Source organism: Ovis aries, chromosome 13 (genome assembly GCF_016772045.2).
Source record: "Ovis aries strain OAR_USU_Benz2616 breed Rambouillet chromosome 13, ARS-UI_Ramb_v3.0, whole genome shotgun sequence".
Taxonomy (NCBI): Eukaryota; Metazoa; Chordata; class Mammalia; order Artiodactyla; family Bovidae; genus Ovis; species Ovis aries.
The window spans coordinates 65511605-65536385 of record NC_056066.1 but is presented as its reverse complement, the minus strand read 5'-3'; the positions used below and the strand labels follow the sequence as shown (position 1 = coordinate 65536385).

Below are 24781 nucleotides of genomic sequence, written 5' to 3'. Positions count from 1 at the left end.
GAGCCTGGTGGGCTGCCGTCCATGGGGTCGCTAAGAGTCGGACAGGACTGAACGACGTCACTTTCACTTTTCACTTTCATGCATTGGAGAAGGAAATGGCAACCCACTCCAGTGTTCTTGCCTGGAGAATCCCAGGGACGGGGGAGCCTGGTGGGCTGCCATCTATGGGGTCGCACAGATTCGGACACGACTGAAGCAACTTAGCAGCAGCAGCAGCAGCAAGGAGGCTTTCCCAGAGGCTAACTCACAAGTAGGCGGGGGCCCCTGGAGGCGGGGATAACCGGAGGGCGTGGCCCACGCGGGGGCGTGGCTCACTTTAAGGGAGTGGTCCTTTTAGGGAGCCGAACTCCGAGTGGCCAGGGTTCCTGGTGCGGGGCTCCCGGGGGCAGGGGAGCGACTCTAGGGGCCTGGGCTGTGCGCTCACCTGCGGGGATTGCTCTGCTCTCCCAGCGACTGCTGAGTGGCCCTCAGGTAGCTCTGGCGCCGCGCCGCCGTCTTGGGGGAGGGCTTGGGGCTGCCGCCGGACTCGTCACTGTCCTCGTCGCCCATGGCTTTGATGTAGCTGCCGCTGCGCATTCGCCGGCACGGGATGGGGCCCTCGGCCGTGGCGTCCGCTTCGCGCGGGGACAAAAGCGAGGTGGTCCACTCGCCGCCGCCGCCGGGCACCTGGGGATGGACCGCTTTCAGCGAAGGTGGCTCCGGGATTGCGGGTGGGCAGTGCACACCCACAGAGCGCCACCGGCCACCCAGGATGGGACTCATCATCTGGGGACGGAGCTGCGGGATAGAACCCCCATCCCCAAGACCTTAAAGCTCCCTCGCTCTCCCATCTTGGAGAATTCGGCCTTACCTCGAAAGATATCCTGGGAAGTTTCACTATGTGGCCTTCCCTGGCCTTAGATTTTTCCGAGGATCCCAGGCTGGGTGCCCCAGCCAAACCACCCAGACAGAATGTTCACAATGGCTTCCACCCCAGCTACAGTGTGAGCACCTATACCTTCCTATCCCTTCCCCCATCAACTCAGTGGAGATCTCACTGCACAGATGAGAGCCGCAGGCCTGAAAGAGGCCACCAGACCTTAGGGTAGTGGGGGAGGACAAGTCAGAGGGCCCCAGCCAGAGGACCTCACCTGAAGGATGGGGGTGAGGTCTCCGGGGCCAACCAACCAGCATTCCTCACCCCATAGATGGGTGAATTGAGGTACCGAGAGCAGAGGGGCTTTCCTGGGTTGGGCAGCCATGTGGTGAGCTGGAAAAAGGGCTCAGTGTTCCCATCTGAACCCCAGGGACCCCATCAGTGGAAGGGAGCTGTGATAAGGGCAAGTGAGGCTGCAGCTGTGAGGGCAGCTCTGACCCCAGTGGTTACAATGGCAAACCAACTGAGGGGACCTCTCCTGCTCTCTGAGGCCAGGATCCGCCAGCTGCTCCAGGAAATACAGTCTACGCCCTCATTCATCTGATACCCACCGACATGTCCACGACAGTGGATGGTCACCATGTGACGGAGTATGGCTGTACCTCAGCCCAGCACAGGGTGAACACATCGTGCCATGTACACTCATCTCAGAGAGCAGGCATAACCCCCCACTCCCGCCTCTTGAAGGACACACCCCAGCTACTTCAAGGTGTGCCGCTCCCTCAGTGAGCGCATGATGTGAACACAGAGCTTACATGCCTTCTCACATGCACACTAGCCGCCAGTGCACCTCGGACCCACCTCAGCTTGTCCCCGCCTCACTGTGTCCCGGCCTCAACACATGCAGAGCACACACTCTCGCTGGGTCTATACGTCACCGTGGACACCCAGGTACACCCAGGTACACATGTTTCTCAGTGCACACAGCACACCGATTCTTGCCCACATCCACAAATGCACACACTCCCCAAATCACCATGCCTGCAGAGTCCACATTCTTCTTGGCCCCTGCATTGCTGGTAGCTGATTCCTGGCTGAGGGAAGGTCCCTGCCTGAGATTCCCAGCCCAGGTCCCCCCTGCAGACTTCTCATTAATGCCTTCTCCCCAGCCGACTGTTCTGTACTTTCCACCCCAAACCATTGGCTAGTCCAACCTCTCTTCCTCCACCTACCTGTCCCTTGGGAAGGTGGCTTTGTATACCCCTGCTCAACACCTGTTGCTTCCCTAGCTCTTCCCCACCTACTTCCTGTGGAGCAAACAGTTGGCACTAACCCAGCGCCCACAGGGCCACTCTTTCATGGTGTTTCTGAAGCATTTTCACATGATCAGACTAAACCACATCATCTGAGAGGGAGCTAGGTCTCACGCCACCCTCTCCTATATTCTAAACTAAGGAAGGTAGATTGAGAGCCACAAAAGCTTTAAATATATAAAATCCTGCCTAGACTTCATTTCCCTCCTTTGGAAAAACAAAAAGAATCTTTCCCCTCCATAGTCTCACTGTCTTTAGAATTCTATATAGAATGACAAGAATGCAGGCATCTGTCAGACTTTGATGTTCATCTGGTTCAAAATGCATCTAATGTGTTTCCAAGGGCTGGCCAGGCCTGTGCCGACCTGCCCTCTGGGATGAGGCACTCGCTACCTGCTGAAGCAGCCCCTCCCATCTAGTGAACAGAAAATTTACTCCTGTCATTTTCACCTACAGCTTGGGCTCTGGCGCTGGGAGCTCCCCAGGTCACAGCCACTCACCCTGCCCTTGAGGAGGCCAGTGCATGTGTAGCAACAGAGATGTCTCTGAGCCTTCTGCCACTTTCCAGCAGTGGGACCTTGGTGCATAATAAGTGCCTCAATCCACTCTAGTGTCTGAAAGAAAAAAGCTAGTCCTCCAACAGGACTTAGGCCTCTGGGCTCCTGCAGCTCCCTGCTCATCTACATCACATTCTGCTCTCACTGACAGGACTGTCTGTCCGTGTGTTTTTTTCTCCAGCGTGCATGCTTAGTCACTCAGTCATGTCTGACTCTTGTGACCCTATGGACTGTAGCCCGCCAGGCTCCTCTGTCCATGGGTTGCTATTCCTCCTCCAAGGGGTCTTCCTGACCCAGAGATCGAACCCATATCTCCTGCATCTCCTGCACTGTCAGGCGAATTCTTTACCGCTGAGCCACCTGGGAAGCCCCCTTTTTCCTCCTAGCATCCTGATAATTGGGAATAGGTCTTATTTATTTTTTGATCTCTTCACTTAAGTGCTCATCTGCTCATCTACCCCTCTCTCCTCTCATGTTTCTTGAGCACTTCCTCTATGACAGACTGTCTTGGGCCTTGGGGACACAGAATGGCACCAGATATGGTCCCTGTCCTCAAGGAGCACCAAGTCTGGTGGCAGTACCAGGTAGGAGGTTGGCACCAGAATGCCATGCAATTGGTTCTAGGAGGGGATAGATGGCACAGCTTTCAGATTTTTCTTCTCAAGAGCAGGGACATATGGGCTTCCCTGGTGGTCTCGTGGTTAGGAGTCCACCTCCCAACACAAGGGACGAAGGTTTCATCCCTGGTCCAGAAAGATCCCACGTGCCATGGAGCAACTAAAGCCTGTATGCCACAACTCCTGAAGCCCGTGCGCCTAGAGCTCATGATCTGCAACAAGGGAAACCATCGCAAGGAGAAGCCCATGCACCACAATGAAGAGTAGCCCCTGCTCGCCGCAACTAGAGTAAGCCCACGTGTAGCCGTGAAAACCTAGCACAGCCAAAAAAGAAAATAAATATTTTTTAAAAGGGGGGGGCAGGGATATGTTTTAGTCCTTATTCAGGGCTAGTCTCAGAAGGGTCTTAATCAATGGCTCTTGAGCACATGACCAATGGAAAGAATCTTATTAGCAAGATACCACCAGCCACCCACTTCCTAGGTGAGTAAACCAAGGCCTGAATGAAACAACTTTCCAAGTCAACCTGTGGTACAGCTGGGTCTCAAATTGGTGCCTTCCCCACAACCCCTTACGCCACCCCTGACCTTGGCAGGGACCCACCTGCAGGTAGTGGTAGGCGAGACCCTGGTGGCAGGATTTGGACTTTAGCAGGCTCTTATCCAAGGTGGCCGAGGTCTTCTGGCAGACCTCGTGGGCGTGGCTGAGGGTCAGAGTGGACCAGGAGCCCCGCTTGACATAGTTGGTGTCGGTGCCCACCCCAAGGCTGGGGCAGGTGGCCGGGGGTGCGGGCGGGGGTGGCGGGGCGGTTAGCTCGGTGGTGGTGTTCTTGGCGGCTTTGAGCATGTGCCCGCTGATGGTGTTGTAGGCGTGCATGAAATAGCGGGGCTGGCTGCGCTCTGCCTGGCGGCCAAGCGTCATCAGTCCCGAGGCTGGGCCGCTGCTGCGGAAGGCGCCACCTTCACCATCCAAGTTGTCATCGGAGCTCCACCAGCCTGAGATGTTGGAGCGGCTGCGCCGCTTGGGCTCCCCGGCCTTGGCCCGCTCCTTGCTCTTGGCCCTCCGGCCCTTGCCGTCCTCCAGGACGCCTTTCTTGCCACCATTGCCACCAACCTTGCCTGCCGTGCCCTCCAGGGAGGGTGCCTTGGTGAAGAAGAGCCGCTGGACGGAATGGACCAGGTGGCGGATGCGGCCAGGACTCTCGCCCCGGGCCTTGGCCTCCCCGCGGGGGAACTGGAGCGTGCTAAAGCCATCGCGATGGATGGGCAGCTGCTTCTCAAACTGGTCCAGCAGGTTGGCAGGCAGCCGGTTGATCTTGGTGGCCTGGGCGTGGCTGGGGAAGGGGCTCTCCTCTGGCACCTCGAAGTGGGAGTTGTAGTGGATTCGGGGGAAGGTGCTGCTCGGCGGTGGCAGCTGGTTGTTGAGCGGGAAGAGCCCATCCCCTGGCAGGGCATTCTGCCCAGGGAAGCGGGCCTCACGGGCAAAGGCCTCTGTGGGCGACAGCAGGTAGGGGTTGCGGTCAGGCCCGGCGAACAGGGGCTCGTGTGGTGGGTCCAGGCTGTCGGAGAGGTGGCGGGGGCGGCTGTCACCGAGGCCTTTCATGATCCCGGCCCTCGGGGCAGGAGCCGTCCCCCTAGCGGGGCGCCCGGGTTGCCTCTCCCGGGCAGCAGCTGACCTGGGGAGAGAAGACAGACAGGCGTCAGCTGGATTTGGAGGCGAAGGCTAGCCCAGACTCCCCACAGATCTCAAGGTTGGGAAGATTTCTGAAGACTCCTGGCCTGCCCTTAGCATTGTGCATTGAGATCAAGAGTAAAATGGGCAATGAAAACCCAGCACGGCCAAAAAAAAAATTATATATATTCTTCATTGACAAGCTTATTCTAAAATTTATACGTAAACAAGGAATTTTTCAAAGTTCATTTATATCATTTTTAAAATTTCAAATACAAATGATAGCATTAAAAAAAAAAAGTAAAATGGAGACCCACTCACCATATATGAAAATAAAAGCGACAGCTCAGGCTAGCAAACTGTTAAAATATGTTCTATTTTCCTATCTTGATGAATATATTTTCACAATAAACTGGAAACCCAGGTTCAAACTCAGACTTCTTGTGTGTGTTAGTTACTCAGTCATGTCCAACTCTTTGTGACCCCATGGACTGTAGCCCATCAGGCTCCTCTGTTCATGGAATTCTCCAGGCAAGAATACTGGAGTGGGTAGCCATTCCCTTCTCCATGGGATATTCCCTAACCAGGGATCGAACCCAGGTCTCCTGCATTGCAGGCATTCTTTAGCACAGAGCCACCAGGGTCTCCTCCAGATTCCACGGCTGCATGACTGTTCCTCACCACAAGGAGCCCCATACATGCACGCTCACTCCACATGCCCCCCAAACAGCCACCCCTCATCCCTAGGGCTGGTCCCACTGGCAGTGTAGACCACCATGGGACGATCTGTGCTGGCCCTAGAAGCAGGCCTGCCATCCTTGGACCTGGCTGTTTTCACGACCAACGGTGCTTCAAGCCCCTCAGCCTGAGACTTGCGCAGGGTCCACTGGGTGGAATTCTCCCCGTTCTTTGCCAGAACCTCTCCTTGCCTCTAGAAGCCTGAGGGACCCCACTTCTGAAGTCCAGAGCATGTCAATAATGGTCCTTGTGACTGAACAGCCCCCCTGGAAGCATCTCTGCTTCTACCAGGTGACTTGTCAGCGCCTTTATCCCCAGCCTGGAGAGGAACTGCTGATTCGCATCTTTACCTTCATTACAGCCGCCAGATGAGGTGGAGGACCATCATCTCCATTTTACAGATGGGGAAACTGAGGCTGGGAGAAGCAACTCTAGCCAAAGTGAGTAAGTAACTCAGACTTCAGCCACCCACCCCATCAGTGCGCCAGACAGGCCAGTATCCTCCTCCACTCCAGCCAGCAGCAGCTCCCTCTAGGCACAAAAACACCCCCGGATCCCTCTTGCTCCTGGCCAAGCTTCCTTACAGCCCCTCAGCGCTGCAGTGTCCCTGGGCTCAGGGGCCAGCCTCCTCGGCTCTCCAGCTGGAGAACTGTGTGTGTGGCAATCTGTCCTTGGTGTCCACTCAAGTAAGGTCGATGATACTGAAAACGCAGAAGAGTTTGCAAACACAGTCCGCTTGCTCGCTGGCTCTGCAGGGGCCTGACTCCCTCCAAATACCAGAGGTGGAGCGGGCTGGCCACCAGGAGCAGAAGACAGCTGCAGTCCTGCCCCAGAAGCACACACTGCACTCGTCCTCTCAGCCCCGAGCACTTCTCTCCCGATCTTTCTTATGTTTCCCCTAATAACTGTTCCCACTGTGCCTGAAAAATGATTCAGACTCCCTTCTTGTGGTCTAGGTGGAATCGGCCTTATTCCAGAGCGCCAGGGGTAGACACGTGACCCAGGCGTGGCCAATCAGAGTCCTGCATCCCCGAGTACTGATTGGCTCTGAGATAGAAACAGGATCTTTGTTAGCCAGTGAGAGGCAGCCCTGGGATTACGGCTGAACTCTTAGGAAAGAGGCATCCTCAGGCTGCTATCTGAGTGTCAGCCTGCAGTCCTTTGTCAAGATCTTGTCTAACATCTTAGATATGAGAGTTAAGAGCCTTTTTGCTTAAGTCTGACTTGAGTTTCTGTGTCTTTCAATAAGAGCCTGTTACTGAACTCATGTCCAGTTGGTCACTACGGCAGTGGCTGTGGGTACCCGACCCATATCTCACTGTGATGCCCAACAGGCTGACTTCCAACTGTCAGCGCCTGCATCCCTGCTGGAGGGAGCGGGGGCTTTTTCTAGCAGCTGAAGTGCTCTCTGCTCACATGTGGCTGGCAGGAACTGCGGGAGAATTAACAACCCCCTCCCCACCGCGCCTTCTGGCTGCAGCTCTCAGCTACTGACTCTGCGTGGTTGGTGTATAAATATCCTGGCTCTTTCCCCCTTGGCTGGGATTACAGAGGAGTGGGCTCTATGGTCCTCAGCGAGCTCCAGTTGGGCGGTCACTTGCTTGATAAGGCTCCTTCCATTGGCCACCGCCCTTCCCTGCCTTACCTCCCTCCTCCCACAGTGTGCTGCCTATTCCCCAATAAAGTACTTGCACCTGAATCCTTATCTTGGTCATGCTTCTGAGGAACCCCAACTGTGATAGCCCCAGGGACTCCACCTCAGTTATATTTTCGGATGCCATCCCCTCTCTGTATCCTCTGTCTGTGTCACTCCCACCGCTCACCTGGAAAATCATATCTCCTCCCTGCTCTCTCTATGTTCACTCTAAGACCCCTGCAATCCAGGATGCAAACTGCAACTGGAATGATACTTCTAAAATGCCAAAGCAGTAGCGTCCTTCCACTTCAGTGGTTCCCCGAAGTTCTTTTATTTAAAAAAAAAAAAGATTTTTGTTGTTGCTGTTAAATTTATTTATTTATTGACTTGGCTGCGTCAGGTCTTAGTTGCAATGCAGAGGATCTTCACTATGTCACAGGGGATCTTACATTGTGGCACACGGACCTTCTAGCTGGAGCTCAGTAGCCCCACAGCCCCACCCCACTAAGATTCAGGTGGAATCTTAGTTCCCCAACCAGGGATCAATCCCACATCCCCTGTATTGCAAGGTGGATTCTTAACCACTGGACCACCAGGGAAGTCCCATCCCCATGGCTCTTGGCCGGGTGTTCAAGGCCACTGAGGAGAGCTAGTCTCTGCAGACCCTAGGCTCCAGCCACGTGGCATGCTGGAGCTAAAGCAACTGTGAGACAAAGAGTGTCAGCCTGGGAAAGAGACAGCATAAGGCCTCATGGCAAGGTCACTCCAGCCTGGAACCCAAGGCTCTTTACTCATAACCCCACTGGTCCTCCTGCACTAGAGGGTCTGCAAAGGAAGAGGACTGTGTTGGGGCTAGATCACCAGCTAAGGAGTAGAGAGTGAGGAGATGCCTCAGTGAAGAGTGGAGGGCTAGAAGGCCCAGCATGCTCTAGTTTCGACCAGCTTCTGCAGCCTCAGTTCCACTTCAGAACTGAGGCACCTCCATCTCCAGCAGCCAAGGGCACTGGCTGTTGACAGTTCATGGCCAGGTACCTGTTAGGACTTGCTCTCTGCCAAAGGGCGATGCCTCAGTCAAGGTCACGCTTCTTTCCAGGGGCAGCCTGTGTCTAGTCACTGATGGGTGCACAGAACCGAGGTCTGGCTTTCCTGCCCCATTCAGAACAAATGGGCCATCCCAGCTCCAGAGCTTCCCCTGGGATTAACCGAGGCCTTTGTTGTAACTGCATCTCCACCTAATTCTTCACACTGCCCCATCCTGTGCCCCTCGACTGTCACAGGTGTTCCCAAGAGACTTCCCAGGAAAACTTCAGAGTCTACTTCCTGGGGAATCTGACCCAAAGCCAGAGTGTAGCTGGGTTCTACTTCTTTCACTTCTTACTGTGGGTCATTTGGTGATCTAATTATCCCTCCTAAGCCTCAGTCTCCTCCTCTATAACATGGGTATGAAGATCTTCACTTTTCAAGACTATGATGAGGATTAATTATGATGTCAGATAGAAAGCCTCTAGGCCCTTGATAAATATCAGTAGTGCTCTGGTCCTCATCTCACCATGTTTCTTAGGGGCAGGCCAAGGCATCCAGTGTAGGAGGCCACATAGCTGAGTGGAAGATGCAGGCAGCTGCACCCAGATGCCAGTCCTGGCCCTGCTCCGTACTGGCTGCGACCTTGGATGGGTCCCTCTCAGTTTCCACCTCTAGGGTTTGCTGAGGGTGGTCTGGCCACGTGGATCCACCCTGAGCTCTCTTGGCCAGGATTCTTGGAACACTGGGTGCCAACCTCTCAGTCACCCAGCACCCAGGGGTGGCAGGAGCCTCACCTTGGGGAAGTCTTAAAATAGGCAGGCCTCGGCCTTGCAGGGGAAGCAGCTGGCTGCCTTTGTCTCCGAGCTATACTTAGGCCCATCCGGGTGCCCATAATTACCTCTCATTAATATAAGCCTCATTGCCCTCCTGGAAACATGGAGGAACCAGCAGAGCTGCTGCCTCCCCGAGAGCCCTGCCTGCTCAGTGGCGCCTCTGTGTTTGCAGCCGCTACCCCCATCTGCACAGAGTGGCTCCTCCCTGCTCTATCCCAGCTCAACCTGGAGCCAAGTTGGCCAGTGAGCATGGGAGAGCTAATGACAGACAAGGCCAGGAACAGAGCCCAGCATGGCCCTTCCCGAAGCAAAACTCACCTGATTGAGCCATTTCCCTAATCTAGAACTTTCTCTGGATCCTCTTCCCTCCTCAGTCCAAACTCCTTGGTGCAGCAATCAAGAAAGACCCTTACTGGACTTCCCTGGCAGTCCAGCAGTTAAGACGCTGTACTTCCATTGCAGGGGGCAGGGGTTCAATCCCTGGTTGGGGGACTAAGATCCACATGCCACATGATGAGGCCAGAGGGGAAAAAATTAAAAAGGCCCTTCATGATCTAACCCTAAGCATCTTTTCCAACATTTCCCATCTCCCTTTTCACAGTCCCTCCCTTTAAGCAGCCCAGATTCCTCACTATTTCCTATCTACATCTTTGAATTTGGTGCTACCTGAAACACTGGTTTTGCCCATGGTCGCATTAACAGAGGAAGAGTCTAAATGAAGGGAGAGGATACTTCTGTTCAGTGCTGAGTCCTGTTCTTAAGAGAGAGACAGACAGAGTGGGACATGGGAGAGTGAGTTGAGTGATGGAAGGCTGGAAATGGTATGGATGATGGCTGGATATTCTGGGGATGTTCATGGAAGTCCATGGAGGATGCAGCCACTGTGTTCAGCCTCTGAAGGGCTGATGTGCGGAAGGGGAAGGATGGCCTCAATGTGGCCTGGGGTAGGGCTGGAGGCAGAGAGAGGCAGGCTGTGTTACACTGTGACTTCATCTCTGGGTACCCCTCCCGTTCTCCTGCCACAGCTCCTGCTCTATCTCTGGCTGGATTCCCCTCCTCTGACCTCTAAATGCTAGAGGAACTGCTCCCCGCTTCTCCCTACACTCCCTCTTCTGCTGATCTCATCCAGACTTGTGGCTTTAAACACCACCTATATCTGACAACTCCTAAATTTACATCTTCCACCCAATCTCTCTCAGACACCAGACTCACATCTCTAACTGCCTCCTTGACATCTTGCCCTGGAGGTCCAAAATCTAATGTCTGATCTCCCACCTACCCTGACCCATTCCGCTGACAGTCCGCTCCAATTCAGCTCATGACAACTCCATCCTCCTGCTTGCTCAGGTCAGAAACCTTGGAATCATCCTTGACTCACCTTTTTCTTACCACCTCCTCCCAACTCCAATCCCATTCAACAGCAAATCCTTCAAAATCCCACCACTTCTCCCCGCCCCTACTGCCCTGCCCATGGCCAGGCCCCTATCGGATCTCACCCAGACAATTTAAACTCCCATTGCCCTTAAACTCAAAGATTATCTTTTTACTCTTGTTTTTTTCTTTTAAATTTATTTATTTGACTGTATCAGATCTTAGTTGAGGCATGTGGGCTGTTCGTTGCAGGGTTGTGGCACGTGAGCCTACTTGCCCTGGGGCATGTGGAATCTTAGTTTCCTGACCAGGATCAAACCTACATCCCCCGCATTGGAAGATGGATTCTTAACCACTAGACCACCAGGGAAGTCCGCTTTTCATTCTTCTTACTTCTTGCTTTCCTGGCCTCACTTCCTGCCCCCTCCCTTGGACCTCCATTCTGCTTCTTGGACACAAACCCCCCATCTTGGGGCTTTTGCCCTTACTGGTGCCTGAAATGCTCTGTCCCCCTCTGACCATGTGACTCCTCCTTCACTTTATCCAGATTTCAGTGCACAGGCTGCCTCCACAGAGAGGCCAGCCCCTTACCTGCCAGCCCTTCCTTCTGTATCGCCCAGCTTTAGGTCCCATGGAGCCTGAGATAGCAGGGACAGGGCCTGTCTTTGTCACTCTTGTGTCACCTGCACCCAGCACAGCGCCTGGACCCAGTGGAGACTCATCAGGCTTCTGCTAACTGAAAAGAGTGGCAAAAGGTCTTGGGGATGCTCAGAAGCGATGAAGAAAGTGAGGCAGCCACAGGGTGGTGAGCTTTCAGCTCCAGCTCATCAAAACGATCCTTCCTCAAATGCTTTCTGGATAGCAGGATAGCCCATTTGTGAGCTCATTTAATCCTCAGCGCAGCTCTTCTTGGTGGGCATAATGAGCCCACTGTGGTAGTGAGCCTCCAACATACACTCCAGGGGTCCCACCTCCTGCTGCTCACGTTCTTGTGTACAACCCACCCCAACCCGAACAGGGCTGACTGTGCAACTGACAAGATATTGTGGAAATGACCGAGCATAACCTCTGAGGCAGGTCAGAACAGACACTGCAGCTTCTTTCTCGCTCTCTTGGACCACCGGCCCTGGGGCGGTCAGCCGCCATGTTGTGGGGACACTCAAGCAGCCCTAAGGAAAGGTCCATGTGGGAGGAACTAAGGCAGCCTTCCCACAGCCAGCTCTCATTTTCCAGCCACGTGAGTGGCTGCAGATCCTCCAGCCCAGTTAGGACTTCAGATGGCTGCAGCCCTGGGGAACACCTAGACTGCAACCTCCTGAGAGACTGTGGGCCACTGAGGCTGTTTCTGACTCTCAGATACTGTGTGAGATATAATACATTTTTTGGTTTGTTTTAATATTTACTTATTTGGCTGCACCAGATCTTAGTTGCAGCATTCGGGATCTTCAGTTGTGGCATGGGAACACTTAGTTGTGGCATGTGGGATCTAGTTCCCTGACCAGGGATTGAACTTGCCTCCCCTGTATTGGGAGCACACAGTCTTAGCCACTGGACCACGAGGGAAGTCTCTACATGTTGGTTGCTTTTAAAGCCACTGCCAGGTTTTCATATAAAAAAAAACTTTTTTTTAACACAGAAATAGGTGACTAATATTAGTACATCCATGTTTGCAAAGAACTCAGATGGCTAAAGTCACATGCTCTAGACCCCATAGCTGGTAGAGGTCAGAGTCTGGTGCAAATCAGTCCAACTACCGAGCCCACATTCCAGGCTGAGGTTCCAGGATCCTCCCCATCTATGAAGGATCTGTTATCCCGATGGTTTCAAGGTCAGAATTATCTCCAGCCTAAGTCTGTGTCCATAGCAACTGTTTAGAAAGCATGACATTCAATCAGCTGGTTGTTTGGTCAACAAGATAGCCGGCAATGGCTCCAGCAGGTTCCCCTGGATGGGGCCGTTCAGGGCATGTGGCTGACCCTGTCCCCGACTTAGGTCCCCTCCTCTGCTCAAAGCCAAATTCCTATGCCTCCCATCCTGGTGGTGAACTCTGGACCCAGGGCCTGGGATATGGGTGCTGAGCTCCTCTGAGCTGAGGGGCACAGATTTGGAGTTGAGGAGCTCTGTGGGGACAGGACTGCTAACCAGGCCTCTCTGAGACTGTACCCCATTTAAATAGCCTTTCTCAGCAGGGCCTTCAGAGGTCACCAGCACACTCCCCACTTGGCACCCAACTTTGTGTGGCAGACACAGAAAAGGCAGAAGGAAATAACCTAGAGCCTCAGAACAAAGAGACTACAGGGGACGAATCACAACAGAGTCATCCTTTCAAAATCCCAGATAGAATAGAATAGCTTCATCCAGTTCCTTTCAAGGTTTCCCCTGGTCCTCGAGCAAAACCCCATCCCTCGACTTCCCTGATGGTCTGGTGGTTAAGAATTCACCTTCCAATGCAGCGGACGTGGGTTTGACCCTGGTCTGGGAAGATTCTACAAGCCATGGGCAACTAAGCCCATGCACCACAGCTAGAGAGTCCATGTGCTGCAATGAAAGATCCTGCCTGTTGCAACTAAGACCAGACATAGCCCTCCAAAAAGACCAACAACCCCCCAAAACAACCCATCCTCCTCATCCTGACTCAGCCACACTGGCCCCCTCATTCAGCATTTCTCCAGCAGCCCCAGCTCTTTCCTGCCACAGGGCCTTTACACATGCTGTTCCCTCTGACTGGAAATTTTTCCTTCCAAATCTTCACATACCAGCTATTTCTATTGACTTGAATCTCTGCATAAGGCCTTCCCTGACCCCTGTGTCCAAGACAGTTCCTCCGTCCCACCCTCCTCTCCCTTGACCTTCTTCTTGATTTCCTTCAAAGCACTCATCAGGGTTTCCAGCTATCCTGCTTGATTCCCTGTGTACTTGATTAATATCTGTCTCCCCAGTCTCTGTGGGGTCTGAGAGGGGAGAAGGCGGGGACCATGTTATTTCATTTTCAACCGGCATGAAGGACAGAGTCATCACATAGTAGGTATACAATGCGCAGTTGTTAAATGAGGTAGTTGGACAGACAGAGCCTCAGAGGGAGGGTAGCTGGAAAGAGCTGGAGCTTCCCAAGGGGCGAGAAAGGAGTTGATTATTGGCTTAACTCGCTCCTCTTTCCCACTTCTTCTCCATGCCTGTGTCCCACATAGGCTGGTCTATTTCTAGTCCCTAGAACCTTTCTGAAAAATGCTCTGTTCCTAACCTCCTTCCCTATTTAATATCCTCGAAGCTCAGAAGAGATACCTCCTCCACCAGGAAGTCCTCTCTGACCTTACAGGTGGAGAAGGAAGGTTTCCTCTGGGTTCCCCAGTGATGGGAGCCACCATCCTAAGGAATTGTAGGCAGTCCTGAGAGTTTCTCTAGGCCTGAAGCAGGACCCTGCACAGAGCTGGGTCCCATACATGTTCAAGCATGAAGAGGGTGACACACATTGAGGTTACTCAGATTCTCGCTGTTATCCTGAATCCCTGATGGCTAGTCTCCCTGTTTGATTCTCATAAGTGTCATGGTTTAAACAGTGAATCATATGCTTACCCCATGCAAGAAGAAACATGGGGACACCGGCAAAAGAAGACGTGTCTGTGGCTGAGATGGATTAAATGAGATCTGAGTTTCTGCCCCAACTTCCCAAGCCAGGACCCCCTCAATCCTAGGGGAATCAGGGTCAGCCCACCCTCACCTAGGAAAACCCCAAGTTGGGGAGACGAAAGGGTGATTATCATGACTTCCCCTTGCCCTCCTCCTCCAGGCTTCACCAAGGGGCTACCACTTGGCACTTCAAACCTTGTTGCCCTTCTTCAGCCACTCCCTGAGATGTCCTAGGGAGTATTGAGGATAGTCCTCTCCCTGTAGGCAGTGCAGTATGGAAGCTGAGAATGTGGGCTCTGGAGGCAGCCTCCCCAAGTTTGAAGCCTGGTGCTATGTGACCTTGAGCTGGTTACTGAACCTCCCTGAGTCTGGCATCCTAAAATGGTTGTTGGGAAAGATAAATGAAGTTATTAATAATATAGTCAGATGGCTTGGCACAGCACCAGGCATGGTGAGTGTCCTACATGTATTCACTATCACTGTCCTTATCAACAGGACCCACCCACAAGCAGACAGGGCTGGACACCACCCATGTTTAGCTACTTAGAAGCTCAGAGAGGGAATGAGATTTGGCCTGGATCACACAGCATGTTTGTGATAGCTGTGATTTGATCCCAGGCTTCTGACTCCTAGTCCAGTGCACTCTGGAGGTCAAGAAGCAACAACAGCTGGGTGTGTCCTGGCCTGTGGGCACTTTCTGAGTGGCCCTCTCCCTTCCACATATCCCCAGAGCCCAACTGTCTAGACGAGCTCTAGACATTTAATTAAACTTAAAAAGAATTAAATAAAAATGAAAATTCAGCTTCTCAGTCTCACTAGCTATATTTCCACTGTGTAATGGCCATGTTTTTGCTAGTGGCTACCACACACACAGTGCAGATAGAGACCATTTCCACCAGTACAGGCAGCTGGGACAGCGAGTGCTGCCTGGAACTGGATCACTCCATGTGGTTATTGATCATGAAGGTTATGTGGGACTGAAGGGGGATAAGATGGGGTCTCACCCTTTGCAATGCCCACAGAAGCCTCTCTGAAGCCCACTAATTGTGGAATGCTCAGCTCTGAATCTGTTGTATCTTGTCCCACCTCCTCAGGATACACTTTGCTGACTGGGTTCGGGCAGAGGCTGGGACTCACCCAAGGTCATATGGCAGGTGGACGCTTCAAGGGGCTCAGGTCGCCTGACTCTGGGTTTGCTGTGCCCCAGCGCCCTGCTGCTCAGGCTACAGACAGCAATTTGACTGAGATGCTGGTAAACAGAAATGATTTTTTTTTTTTTTGCTGATGAACAAAAGCCAAAAACCACTCTGGGATGGACGGCAGGGGACAATTGGTCACAGCTGCAGAGCAGGTGCCTGTCAGCACCACGGACAGCTCCCCAGGTTGCACTGGGATGCCTATAGGACTAAGAAGGGGGCAAAGGCAGAACTCATCTTCTCCCCATCCCACTCCAGAAGGGCCTAGAGGGACCCCAACAGCCCCCGTGGCTGCCATGTCAAAACATTCCTTGTGTTGGTCGGGCCTGGGACTCTCAGTTCTGGCAGACTCACTATGTGGCCTCAGGCAAGTCATCTTCCTTTTCCCACCTTGGTTACCTCATTTGGAAAATGGAGATGATTATCCCAACTGTGTGGGGGCCCTTGTGACGCGACAAATGGGATTAATTTGGCTAAGAGAGTGTTTGTCCACCAGGAGGTGCTAAGAGAGTTGAATCTCATCTGACTTGGGTTTGAATCTGGCACTACCTCTTCCCAGCGGTGTGACCTCATGCAGGTCATCTGGCCTCTCCAAGCTTCATTTTCTTTGCCTAGGAAGCACGGATAAGATATTTCACTTGCTACAGTGGAATATTATTTCTCCATAAAAAGAACAAAGTACTGATCCATGTTCCAGCATGAATGAACCCTGAAAACATCACACTAAGTTAAAGGAGCCAGACACAAAAGCCCAGCTATGGTATGATTCCTTTTATGTGAAATATCTATACTGGGTAAATTACTAGAGACAAAAAGAAGATTAGTGGTTGCCAGGGGCTAGGAGGAGCAGGGAGTGACTGTTAAATAGGTACAAGATTTTTCTTAGAGGTGATAAAAGAGTTTTAAAAATAGACAGTGGTGAAGGGGGACTTCCCTGGTGGTCCAGTGGTTAAGAATTTGCCTTTCAATGCAAGGGACACAGGTTCGATTCCTGGTCAGTGAACTTAGATCCCACATGCCGTGGGGCAACTGAACCCACACGCTGCACCTACTGAGCCTGCATGATCTAGAGCCCGTGTTCTGCAGCAAGAAGCCCTTGCACCACCAATTAGAGAAGTCCCCAAGCACTGCGACAAGAGAAAGCCGGTGTGCAGCAATAAAGACCAGTATAGACAAAAGAAAACAGTGGTGAGGGCTGTAAAATGAAGTAGATGGACTTAATGCCACTGAATCGCACACTTTGATACGGTTAAAATGGTACATTTTATGTGTATCCTACCACAATTTAATACATTAAGATACTTCACTTATAGGGTATGTATGGAGCTTCAGCAAGAGCATGCCTGCAGAGTACCCACAAAAGTTTCTGGTACATGCTTGGTATGGGAACCCCCAACAGCCTTTCAAGACCTTTCTGAAGCTTATTTATCAGGTGTTTCCTACATATTCCTACAATTCCTTTATAGGAATTGTCTTGTTAGAGCCTCCAGTAAGCCCTTGGAAGAGCATCCTATTGTTAGCCCCACTTTATAGAAGGCGCAGAAAGAAGTGGCTGTCCAAGGTCACATAGGTGGGACATGACGGAGCTGGGATTTGAACCAGGCAGTTTGGCTCTAGAGCCTGTCGCTCCAGCCCCCTCCCTGAGCTACCTCTCAGCTTTTAGATAACAATGTCCCCTGTGCCACCACCTCGCGGAGCCCCAAGCTGGGATCAGGGGACACACCCTTCAACCGCCTGCTCACCATGACCCTCCTGGAAGAGGTCTGTTAGGAGAAGGTCATCCAAGGGACACACTGCCCTGTTCTCCAGCTTCCCGAGGCCTGCCTGTGGGCATGTGGGCCCCAGAGTTCACCTGCCTCAGCCTGATTCATTTTGGGCCCCGCTGAGGGACCATCCTGGAAGGTCGTGTTGGCAAACAACAGAACAAAATGGCCAGAATGCAGCAATTGCCAGCACATTTAATTCAATTCCTTCAACATTTATGGAGCCTGCTCTGTGACTCAGACAGTTCCAGCCCTTACAGAGCATGTGGCCAAGTGCAGGAGGCAGAAATACACATGGCAATTAGACAACACATAAAAATAAATTCCGAGAAGCGTCAAAGCCAGAGTGTGCAGTCGAGTGAAAGGAGGCATTAATACTCACTGGGACACCAGGAGGCTCCCTGGAAGAGGTGGCATTTCAGCCAGATCTCTGAGGACAAGAAAGATTTCAACAGAGGAAAGTGTAGAAAAGAGCATTTCACAGAAGGGAAAAGCATACGCTAGATATAGTCAAGAGAGGAGAGATGGAGGCAGTATTGGAAACAGCAAGTTGTCCTTGCGGTGGGGGTGGGAAGGCAGATCCCTGGGGCCAGATCATGGGGGTCTTGTTGAACCCCAGGGGCCCTAGGCTTAGACCATAGACCATCGATCATCAAAACAGAGCAGGGCCCCAAAGGCCACTGTCACCTGCAATTCCACTTCCAGGGATTATCCAGCAGCCCAGGCTTATGCACGGGACATGGGGGTGCCCAGGGTTCTTATTTTTTTTTTTGGCCACGCCATGCAGTTTGTGGGATCTTAGTCCCATGACCAGGGATCAAATCCAAGCCCTCTGCAGTGACAGCACAGAGCCCTCACTGTTGGACCACCAGGTAATTCCCCACAGGGTTCTCCTTAAAATGCTGGACTAGCAAAAGCCTGGAGACAACTCAGATGCACACCAGGGGACTAAATAAGCAAATTATGATCTAGTATGCAGCCATGAAATTAAAAGATGCTTACTCCTTGGAAGGAAAGTTATGACCAACCTAGATAGCATATTGAAAAGCAGAGACACTACTTTGCCAACAAAGGTCTGTCTAGTCAAGGCTATGGTTTTTCCAATGGTCATGTATGGATGTGAAAGTTGGACTGTGAAGAAAGCTGAGCACTGAATAATTGATGCTTTTGAACTGTGGTGTTGGAGAAGACTCTTGAGAGTCCCTTGGACTGCAAGGAGATCTAACCAGTCCATTCTGAAGGAGATCAGTCCTGGGTGTTCTTTGGAAGGACTGATGCTAAAGCTGAAACTCCAATACTTTGGCTACCTCATGCGAGGAGTTGACTCATTGGAAAAGACTCTGATGCTGGGAGGGATTGGGGGCAGGAGGAGAAGGGGACGACAGAGGATGAGATGGTTGGATGGCATCACCGACTCAATGGACATGAGTTTGGGCAAACTCTGGGAGTTGGTGATGGACAGGGAGGCCTGGCGTGCTGCAATTCATGGGGTTGCAAAGAGTCGGACACAACTGAACGACTGAACTGAACTGAACACTAAGGAATGCTATGTAGCTATGAAAAAGAACGGGGCAGTTCTAAGTACTGCCATGAAAAGCTCTTTAAAATGCATCAGTAAGTGGAAACAGCAAGGGCCTGTCTGTCTTGGGTTCTCTCAGAAGCAGACCCCCTAGCCAAGGATTTAGGTCTATCTGGAAGGTGATTCCAGGAAGCACAGTGGAGGGGTGGGAAGCAAGGAAAGAAAATCAAGGATTCATTCTTATGCAGTGAGCAACTGAGTGCAGGACCCTGCATAACAGGGAGAACTCACATCTCAGAATCTCCGCTCCTAGGAGAGGGCCAGGGGAGCTGGGGTGCTTACTCCCCACTTCCTAAAGCCCCAGCAGAGGGCTGCCTGGGGGCACAAAATCCCAGTGCTTCCACCCTTTCTGTGCAAGCTGAAAGAAACCCCTCCGCTGGAGAGTTGCAGGTGTTTCCAGGAGGAAGCAGTTGACATGAACCAGACAGTGAGATGAGACAGTAGGGGCAGGGCCCCCACGGCGTGTGCTACAGAAGCGCACTGACTGACTGCCTGAAAAGGCGACAAATTCGCTTATCTGCGATGGGTACCCAAAACTCTAGGAACAGAACGGATGGAGGAAAAGGCAGGAAGAGGGCTTTTCTACTACGTGTTTTGAGAATTAAAAAAAAAAAAATTAAGCCTTTTGTTTTGGAATAATTTTAGATTATCCAGGTTGCAAAGAGAGTTCAGAGAGTTCCTGTATAACCCTCACCCAGTTCTCCCTAACTTTAGCATTTTACATAACAATAGCACATTTGTCAAAACTAAGAAATTAACATAGGTACATTACTAGTAATGAAATTCCAGGCTTTATCTGGAGTTCACCGGTTCCATTAATGTCCTTTGTCTGTTTCGGGATCCCATGCAGGATATCACATTGCATTTAGTTTTTAGAATTCTGATCCAGGTGAGTATATTATCTATCCCAAAACTGTTTTAAAAATAATAAACTGCAGCTCCGAGGGGTGGTCTGAAGGCTTCTGAGCTGGCATGACCTGACCCAAGGGTAAGTGGACAGAGCCTCAGCATTGGATGCCTGTGGGAGGGTGAGCCCGGGCTGTGCAAGTGGCACCCGAGAGCTGGGTTTCCTGGCACAGGCACTTTGCTGGTCCCTTTTCCCCAGAAGATAATGGAAGGATGAGACATGCCGTAGATGCTGTCAGAGCCCCGCCCATATCCGCTTGGCACTCACCTCCACCTACCAAAGGCTGCCTCCTGCAAAGACTGTGACTCTGTCTATAGGAGCAAGCTCAGCCCATGCACAAGGCAAGCAAGACATATCTGGGAGCAGATGCCCCCAGAAATAGCATCAACCCACGATGGATGGGGTGTGGGTGCAATAAACCCCCCAGACTCCTCAACCCTCCGGTGCTGGTAACTCTGAGATATGTGTTCTACTCAGCCTCCCACGGTCCCCCATTGTCCACAGCAGTACCTGCCTAGATAGCAATCCTTTACTGACTGCCTTTTCTTCCACTCCTCACCCCAATGAGGCTTTCTTAGGATCACCTGCAAAAGATCTCCCTACAATCCTTATCACTGGATCTTCAGAAAAACATCAACCAAGTTAAAAATCAAGGCCCATGGCCTTATTCACAGGCTGTCCACACACCAATCCCTGTCTTCCACCCAGGAGGCACACACAAAAGGCCCTTTGGGGTGCCCCGAACACGATACTTTCAGATGTCCACGGCTCTGCACCTGCTGTTTCCTCTGCCTGGAGTGCCCCCCTCTCCCTGATTGCCCAGGAAACTCCTGCTCATCTCAATGGCCCAGCCCAAATACTGTCTCCTCTGGGAGTACTTCTCTGACCCTCTGGGCACATGGTCCTTTAGTCACCCCTCCAGCAAATCTGGATTCCTCTCTCCTATATCTTGTGAGCTTCTTGAGGGTAAAGGCACTCCTGAGTCTGATCTACCTCCCAGAGCCTGGTATAGATCAGGTGCATAATAAAAGCCTGGAAAATGAACGAATGGGGCTTCCTCGATGACGCAGATGATAAAGAATCACCTGCAGTGCAGGAGACCAGGGTTTGATCCCTGGATTGGGAAGATCCCCTAGAGAAGGGCGTGGCAACCTACTCCAGTATTCTTGCCTGGAAAATCCCATGGACAGAGAAGCCTGGCAGGCTACAGTCCATGGGGTTGCAAAGAGTTGGACACGACTGAAGCAACTTAGCATGTGCTCACGCACTACTGACTCCTGAAGGCTTTCCACTGTCCCCCTCAACCGCCAACCCCCCTCTAGCAAGCTGGAGCACAGCCTGCGTCTGGCCCTGGCTGAGCCCCTAACCCCTGATGTGAGCTCAGGCTGGCCCCTGTGGTTTCTGGACCTCTGTTTCCCCATCTGCACACCATGGGGGCTGGCTGGAATAGGAAATCTTTGAGGTATCTAAGACTCATAGCCTGAGATTCCAGCTGACTGCCCGGGGTGGAGGGGATCTGGCCCTCTCCTCTCCTCCCTCAGGGATGGGATGGTGTTCCAGGGTCAAGAACCATCTGTGAGCTACACTCCCCCAACAGGTGCTCCATCGTCCCTTCCAGCTCTGAGACCAAGACAAACAGGGTGTCTCTGCCCTCCAGTGCAGAGGCGACTCATCCAACATGACTTTGGCCGTGAACCTTTCACCGCCACTCGATCCCTTGCCAGGATGAGGGGCAGAACAGGTAGGACAAGGGGGTGAGTGCCTCACTGTGGATCCAGCTCCCAACAGTGACCTCCATGACCTTCACCGGGAGACCCAGCCTCCCTGTGGACACCATCAGTTTGCTTCAGCTATTTTTCTCAAACCTTCAAGGAAGCCTCCTTGGGCCCCATGAGCGGTTCTTACCTTGGGCCCTTCTCTTGGGGACCAGCCTGGCATGTTCCCTGGTACCCCGTCCGTGGAGACCCCTGGCCTGATGCCCATTTGGATCTAGATGGGCCAATATGGCTGCATCCACCCTGGGGTGCGCTCACTCTACCCTCCCCGTCTTCCACATTTAACAGGCCATCAGGCCGTTCTAGGGTGGCAGCATCTAACACCCTGATTGAGCCCTTTCCCTGTCCCCCACATTCTCTGCATGACTGGACCCTCATCAGCTCTGGTCCAACCATTCCCCAGTCTCATCTGACCTTCCTGGCTCTTCCACCATCATTATGAAAATAGCACTTGCCCAGGATGTGTAAAAAAACAAACAAACAGGAAGTTCCCCCCAACTTACACCCCCTCATGGAATTTCCCACGTGGTCTTTCAGAAATGGCCTCTGTCTCTCTCACACGTGTATGCAATACTTACAATAACTAACACTTAAACAGCCTCACCAAGGGTTGGACTCTGTTTCAAGCACTTTTAGCACATATTCTAACTCATTTTAACCTCCGGCTGTCCCATGTGACACTTAACTATTATCAGCACCTCCATTTTACAGATAAGAAGGTGCCCAAGGTCCCAGAGCCAGTTGGTAGTAGGGCTGGGACTTGAACTCGGGCCATCTAAGTCCAGAGTCCTTGCTCTTAGTGACTCTACGTGTCTTCCTGACTCCAATCACATCTCCCTTTACCAAAGACCCTTCCCTGGCTGCCCTGCTCCCCTTGCACGCAGGGCCCTTTGCAGTCCTGCCCCTGCCCCCTTCTGCAGCCATATCTCTAGCCCACGCCACCTGCTCTTCCCAGGACACACTCCCTCCAGGCTGCTGTGTGTGCTGTTCCCTCTGCCTTGAATGCCCTCCTCCCCCAGATCTGGCTCACATGTCCGTCCTCCAGAGGTGCTCCCTGATCTGCTTCCCCACCACCCCTCTTGCCTGCAGGCTGGTCAGCTGTCTCTCCCTCCAGGAGCTCTTGCATGAGGCTACTGGAACATCTTGCATCTTCCAGAATGAGCTGTCAGGGTCCCTCTGGACCAGGGGCTCCCCACAAGCTGGGGTGGCAGTGTACTCATTCCTGTATCTCTTTCATTTATTCACTTAACAAACATTTGTAAACATCTCCTAGGAGCTAGGCCGGTTCTCACCAGCAGAGCTGTCTCATGGAGAGACCAACATCTCACACACAGAGCATCATCTCTGCATGCCCTCTGCATAGGGGAATGTCCCATCATCACCTTTACTCCACTCCGCCCCTTCATACACTGTCTCTCTGGAGAAGCCTTCAGAAACAGAGCACTGGAAGAGGAGACGGAAGATATAGGAGCTGATCACTGCTGATTGGGGCAGTGGAGGAATGTGCCAGTTGCAGCCTGAAAGTGAAAGGGAAAGTGGCTCAGAAAGCGTCCGACTCTTCGCAACCCCATGGACTGTAGCCTGCCAGGCTCCTCTGTCCACGGGGATTCTTAAGGCCAGAATACTGGGGTGGGTAGACTTTCCCTTCTCTAGGGGATCTTTCCAACACAGGAATCGAACTGGGGTCTTCTGCACTGCAGGCAGATTCTTTAACAACTGAGCTACCGGGGAAGTACACCTGCCCATAAGACTCTCCCTTTGCCACATAAGATGTAACCTGGTGTCTAAGGATGGTGCCTTCAGTGGAACATCTTACAATCCATCTTGGTGCCCCACGGGGACTCCAGGGTAACCATGGCTCACTAGCAGGAGTACATGAGTTAATGTAATGATGATAACAGTATAATAACACCAGCTATTTCATTCATGGGCACAGACATTAGCCCATTTAACAGTCCTGCAGGCAAGGTGAGATCATACCTTATTTTTCAGAGGAAAACTAAGCCCAGAGAAGTGAAGTAACTGCCCAGCTGGTAAGTGGTGGGGCTGAGATGTGAACCCCATACAACTGCCCAGGTCGAGAGAGATCTTGGGTAAAGGGCAGTTCCTTTCTGCTAGCCTGTTTTCATCAGTACAGCCCCAACAGGAAACCTGGACCCAAAATACACTGACTCAGTGCTCTTCCCACTGGGGTAAAGCGAGTCTTCTGGGCCCTGCTCAGTCACAGCAGTGAACAGCCTCACAGTTCAGCTGCTGAACAGAGATGTAGCATGACTCTGACATCCCACTCGGCCCTGGCACTGTGTCCAGCATCTTCTCACATCTCTCTCCCCACTGCTCACTTGGCTCCAGCCACAGTGGTGTTCCTGATCCTCAGACTCACTAGGGGTTCCCTACCTCAGGGCCTTTGCACTTGCTGAGCCCTCTGTTGGGAATTCTTTTCCCAATTCAGAACTTGGCTTCTGGGAGACCTGCCCCAACCTTCCAGTCTAAAGTATGTGCTCCAACACAGCATCCTGACTGTATTCTTGGCAAGACTTATCTCCTGTAAAAGTGGTGTTGGTTTCCATGATGACTTCTGCCTCTTCCTCCCTGATCACGAACTGTGCAAGGGTAAGGATCAGCCTGGCTTCTTCACAGCTGTGTTTCCTACCACTAACCACGATGCTGGGCACAGGAGCTACTCACTGACCATTTGTCTGACGACAAACACAAACTTCCTGTGTGCCCAGCACCTTGGTCAGCACTCTGTGGGGGAGGATACAAGCCAGAGAGGCGGTTTTGTAAGTCTATTTTGCGAGTGAGGCCGTGCAGTTCCCAGGAAGGAAAAGCGGCAGGTCTGAGGTCATCGGAGGGCTAAGGCAGCAGCACATGGCACAGACTGAGGGCTCCATCTCTCCATTCAAACCACCGTCTTGGCCAGGACTGTCTGGACCCACCAGGGAGATGGCTAGATGCTGCTTGATATTCTGCCTGGGACCACTTGGAACGAAATGAAATATTTATCTGTGGCTGGAGGTTTGCAGAGGACATTTGAGATGGATCGTGTTTTCATGTGCCTGTGAAATCTAATTGGATTCATTGTAGGATATTTGATTTCTCGGAACAGACGCATCATTTTCCCAGGGAACAGAAGCCTCTGCCACCCGGGATTGGGTGGGAGCTGGTTTGGCCTCAGGCTGCCTGATTGGCTGGGCCCAGTTTGAGTCTCTGGTTGCTCTGGGGGTGGCTGGCAGGAGGAGATCTGTCTTGCCTCTCTATGGGGTGGCCTGATTTCCTCTGGCATTCCCAGACAGAGACGGCCAGGTTTTCCAGCAAA

At 52.3% G+C, this 24781-nt stretch overlaps 1 protein-coding gene across 3 annotated transcripts in view; it reads right to left on the bottom strand.

The window, feature by feature from the left end:
- DLGAP4 (DLG associated protein 4) overlaps nt 1–24781 on the bottom strand; it is a 199107-nt gene that overhangs the window by 82065 nt on the left and 92261 nt on the right. For 2 of the 3 annotated variants that reach the window (XM_027977154.3, XM_027977156.3), the window contains exons 3-4: nt 3947–5018; nt 425–666 (exon numbers count right to left, since the gene is read on the bottom strand). In XM_027977154.3, the coding sequence (XP_027832955.1) occupies nt 425–666; nt 3947–4945 (1241 nt within the window). In that variant the 5' untranslated portion in view covers nt 4946–5018. Of the gene's footprint in view, nt 1–424; nt 667–3946; nt 5019–24781 lie in introns of those variants that run through there. The other variant, XM_060397779.1, reaches the window with a different exon arrangement.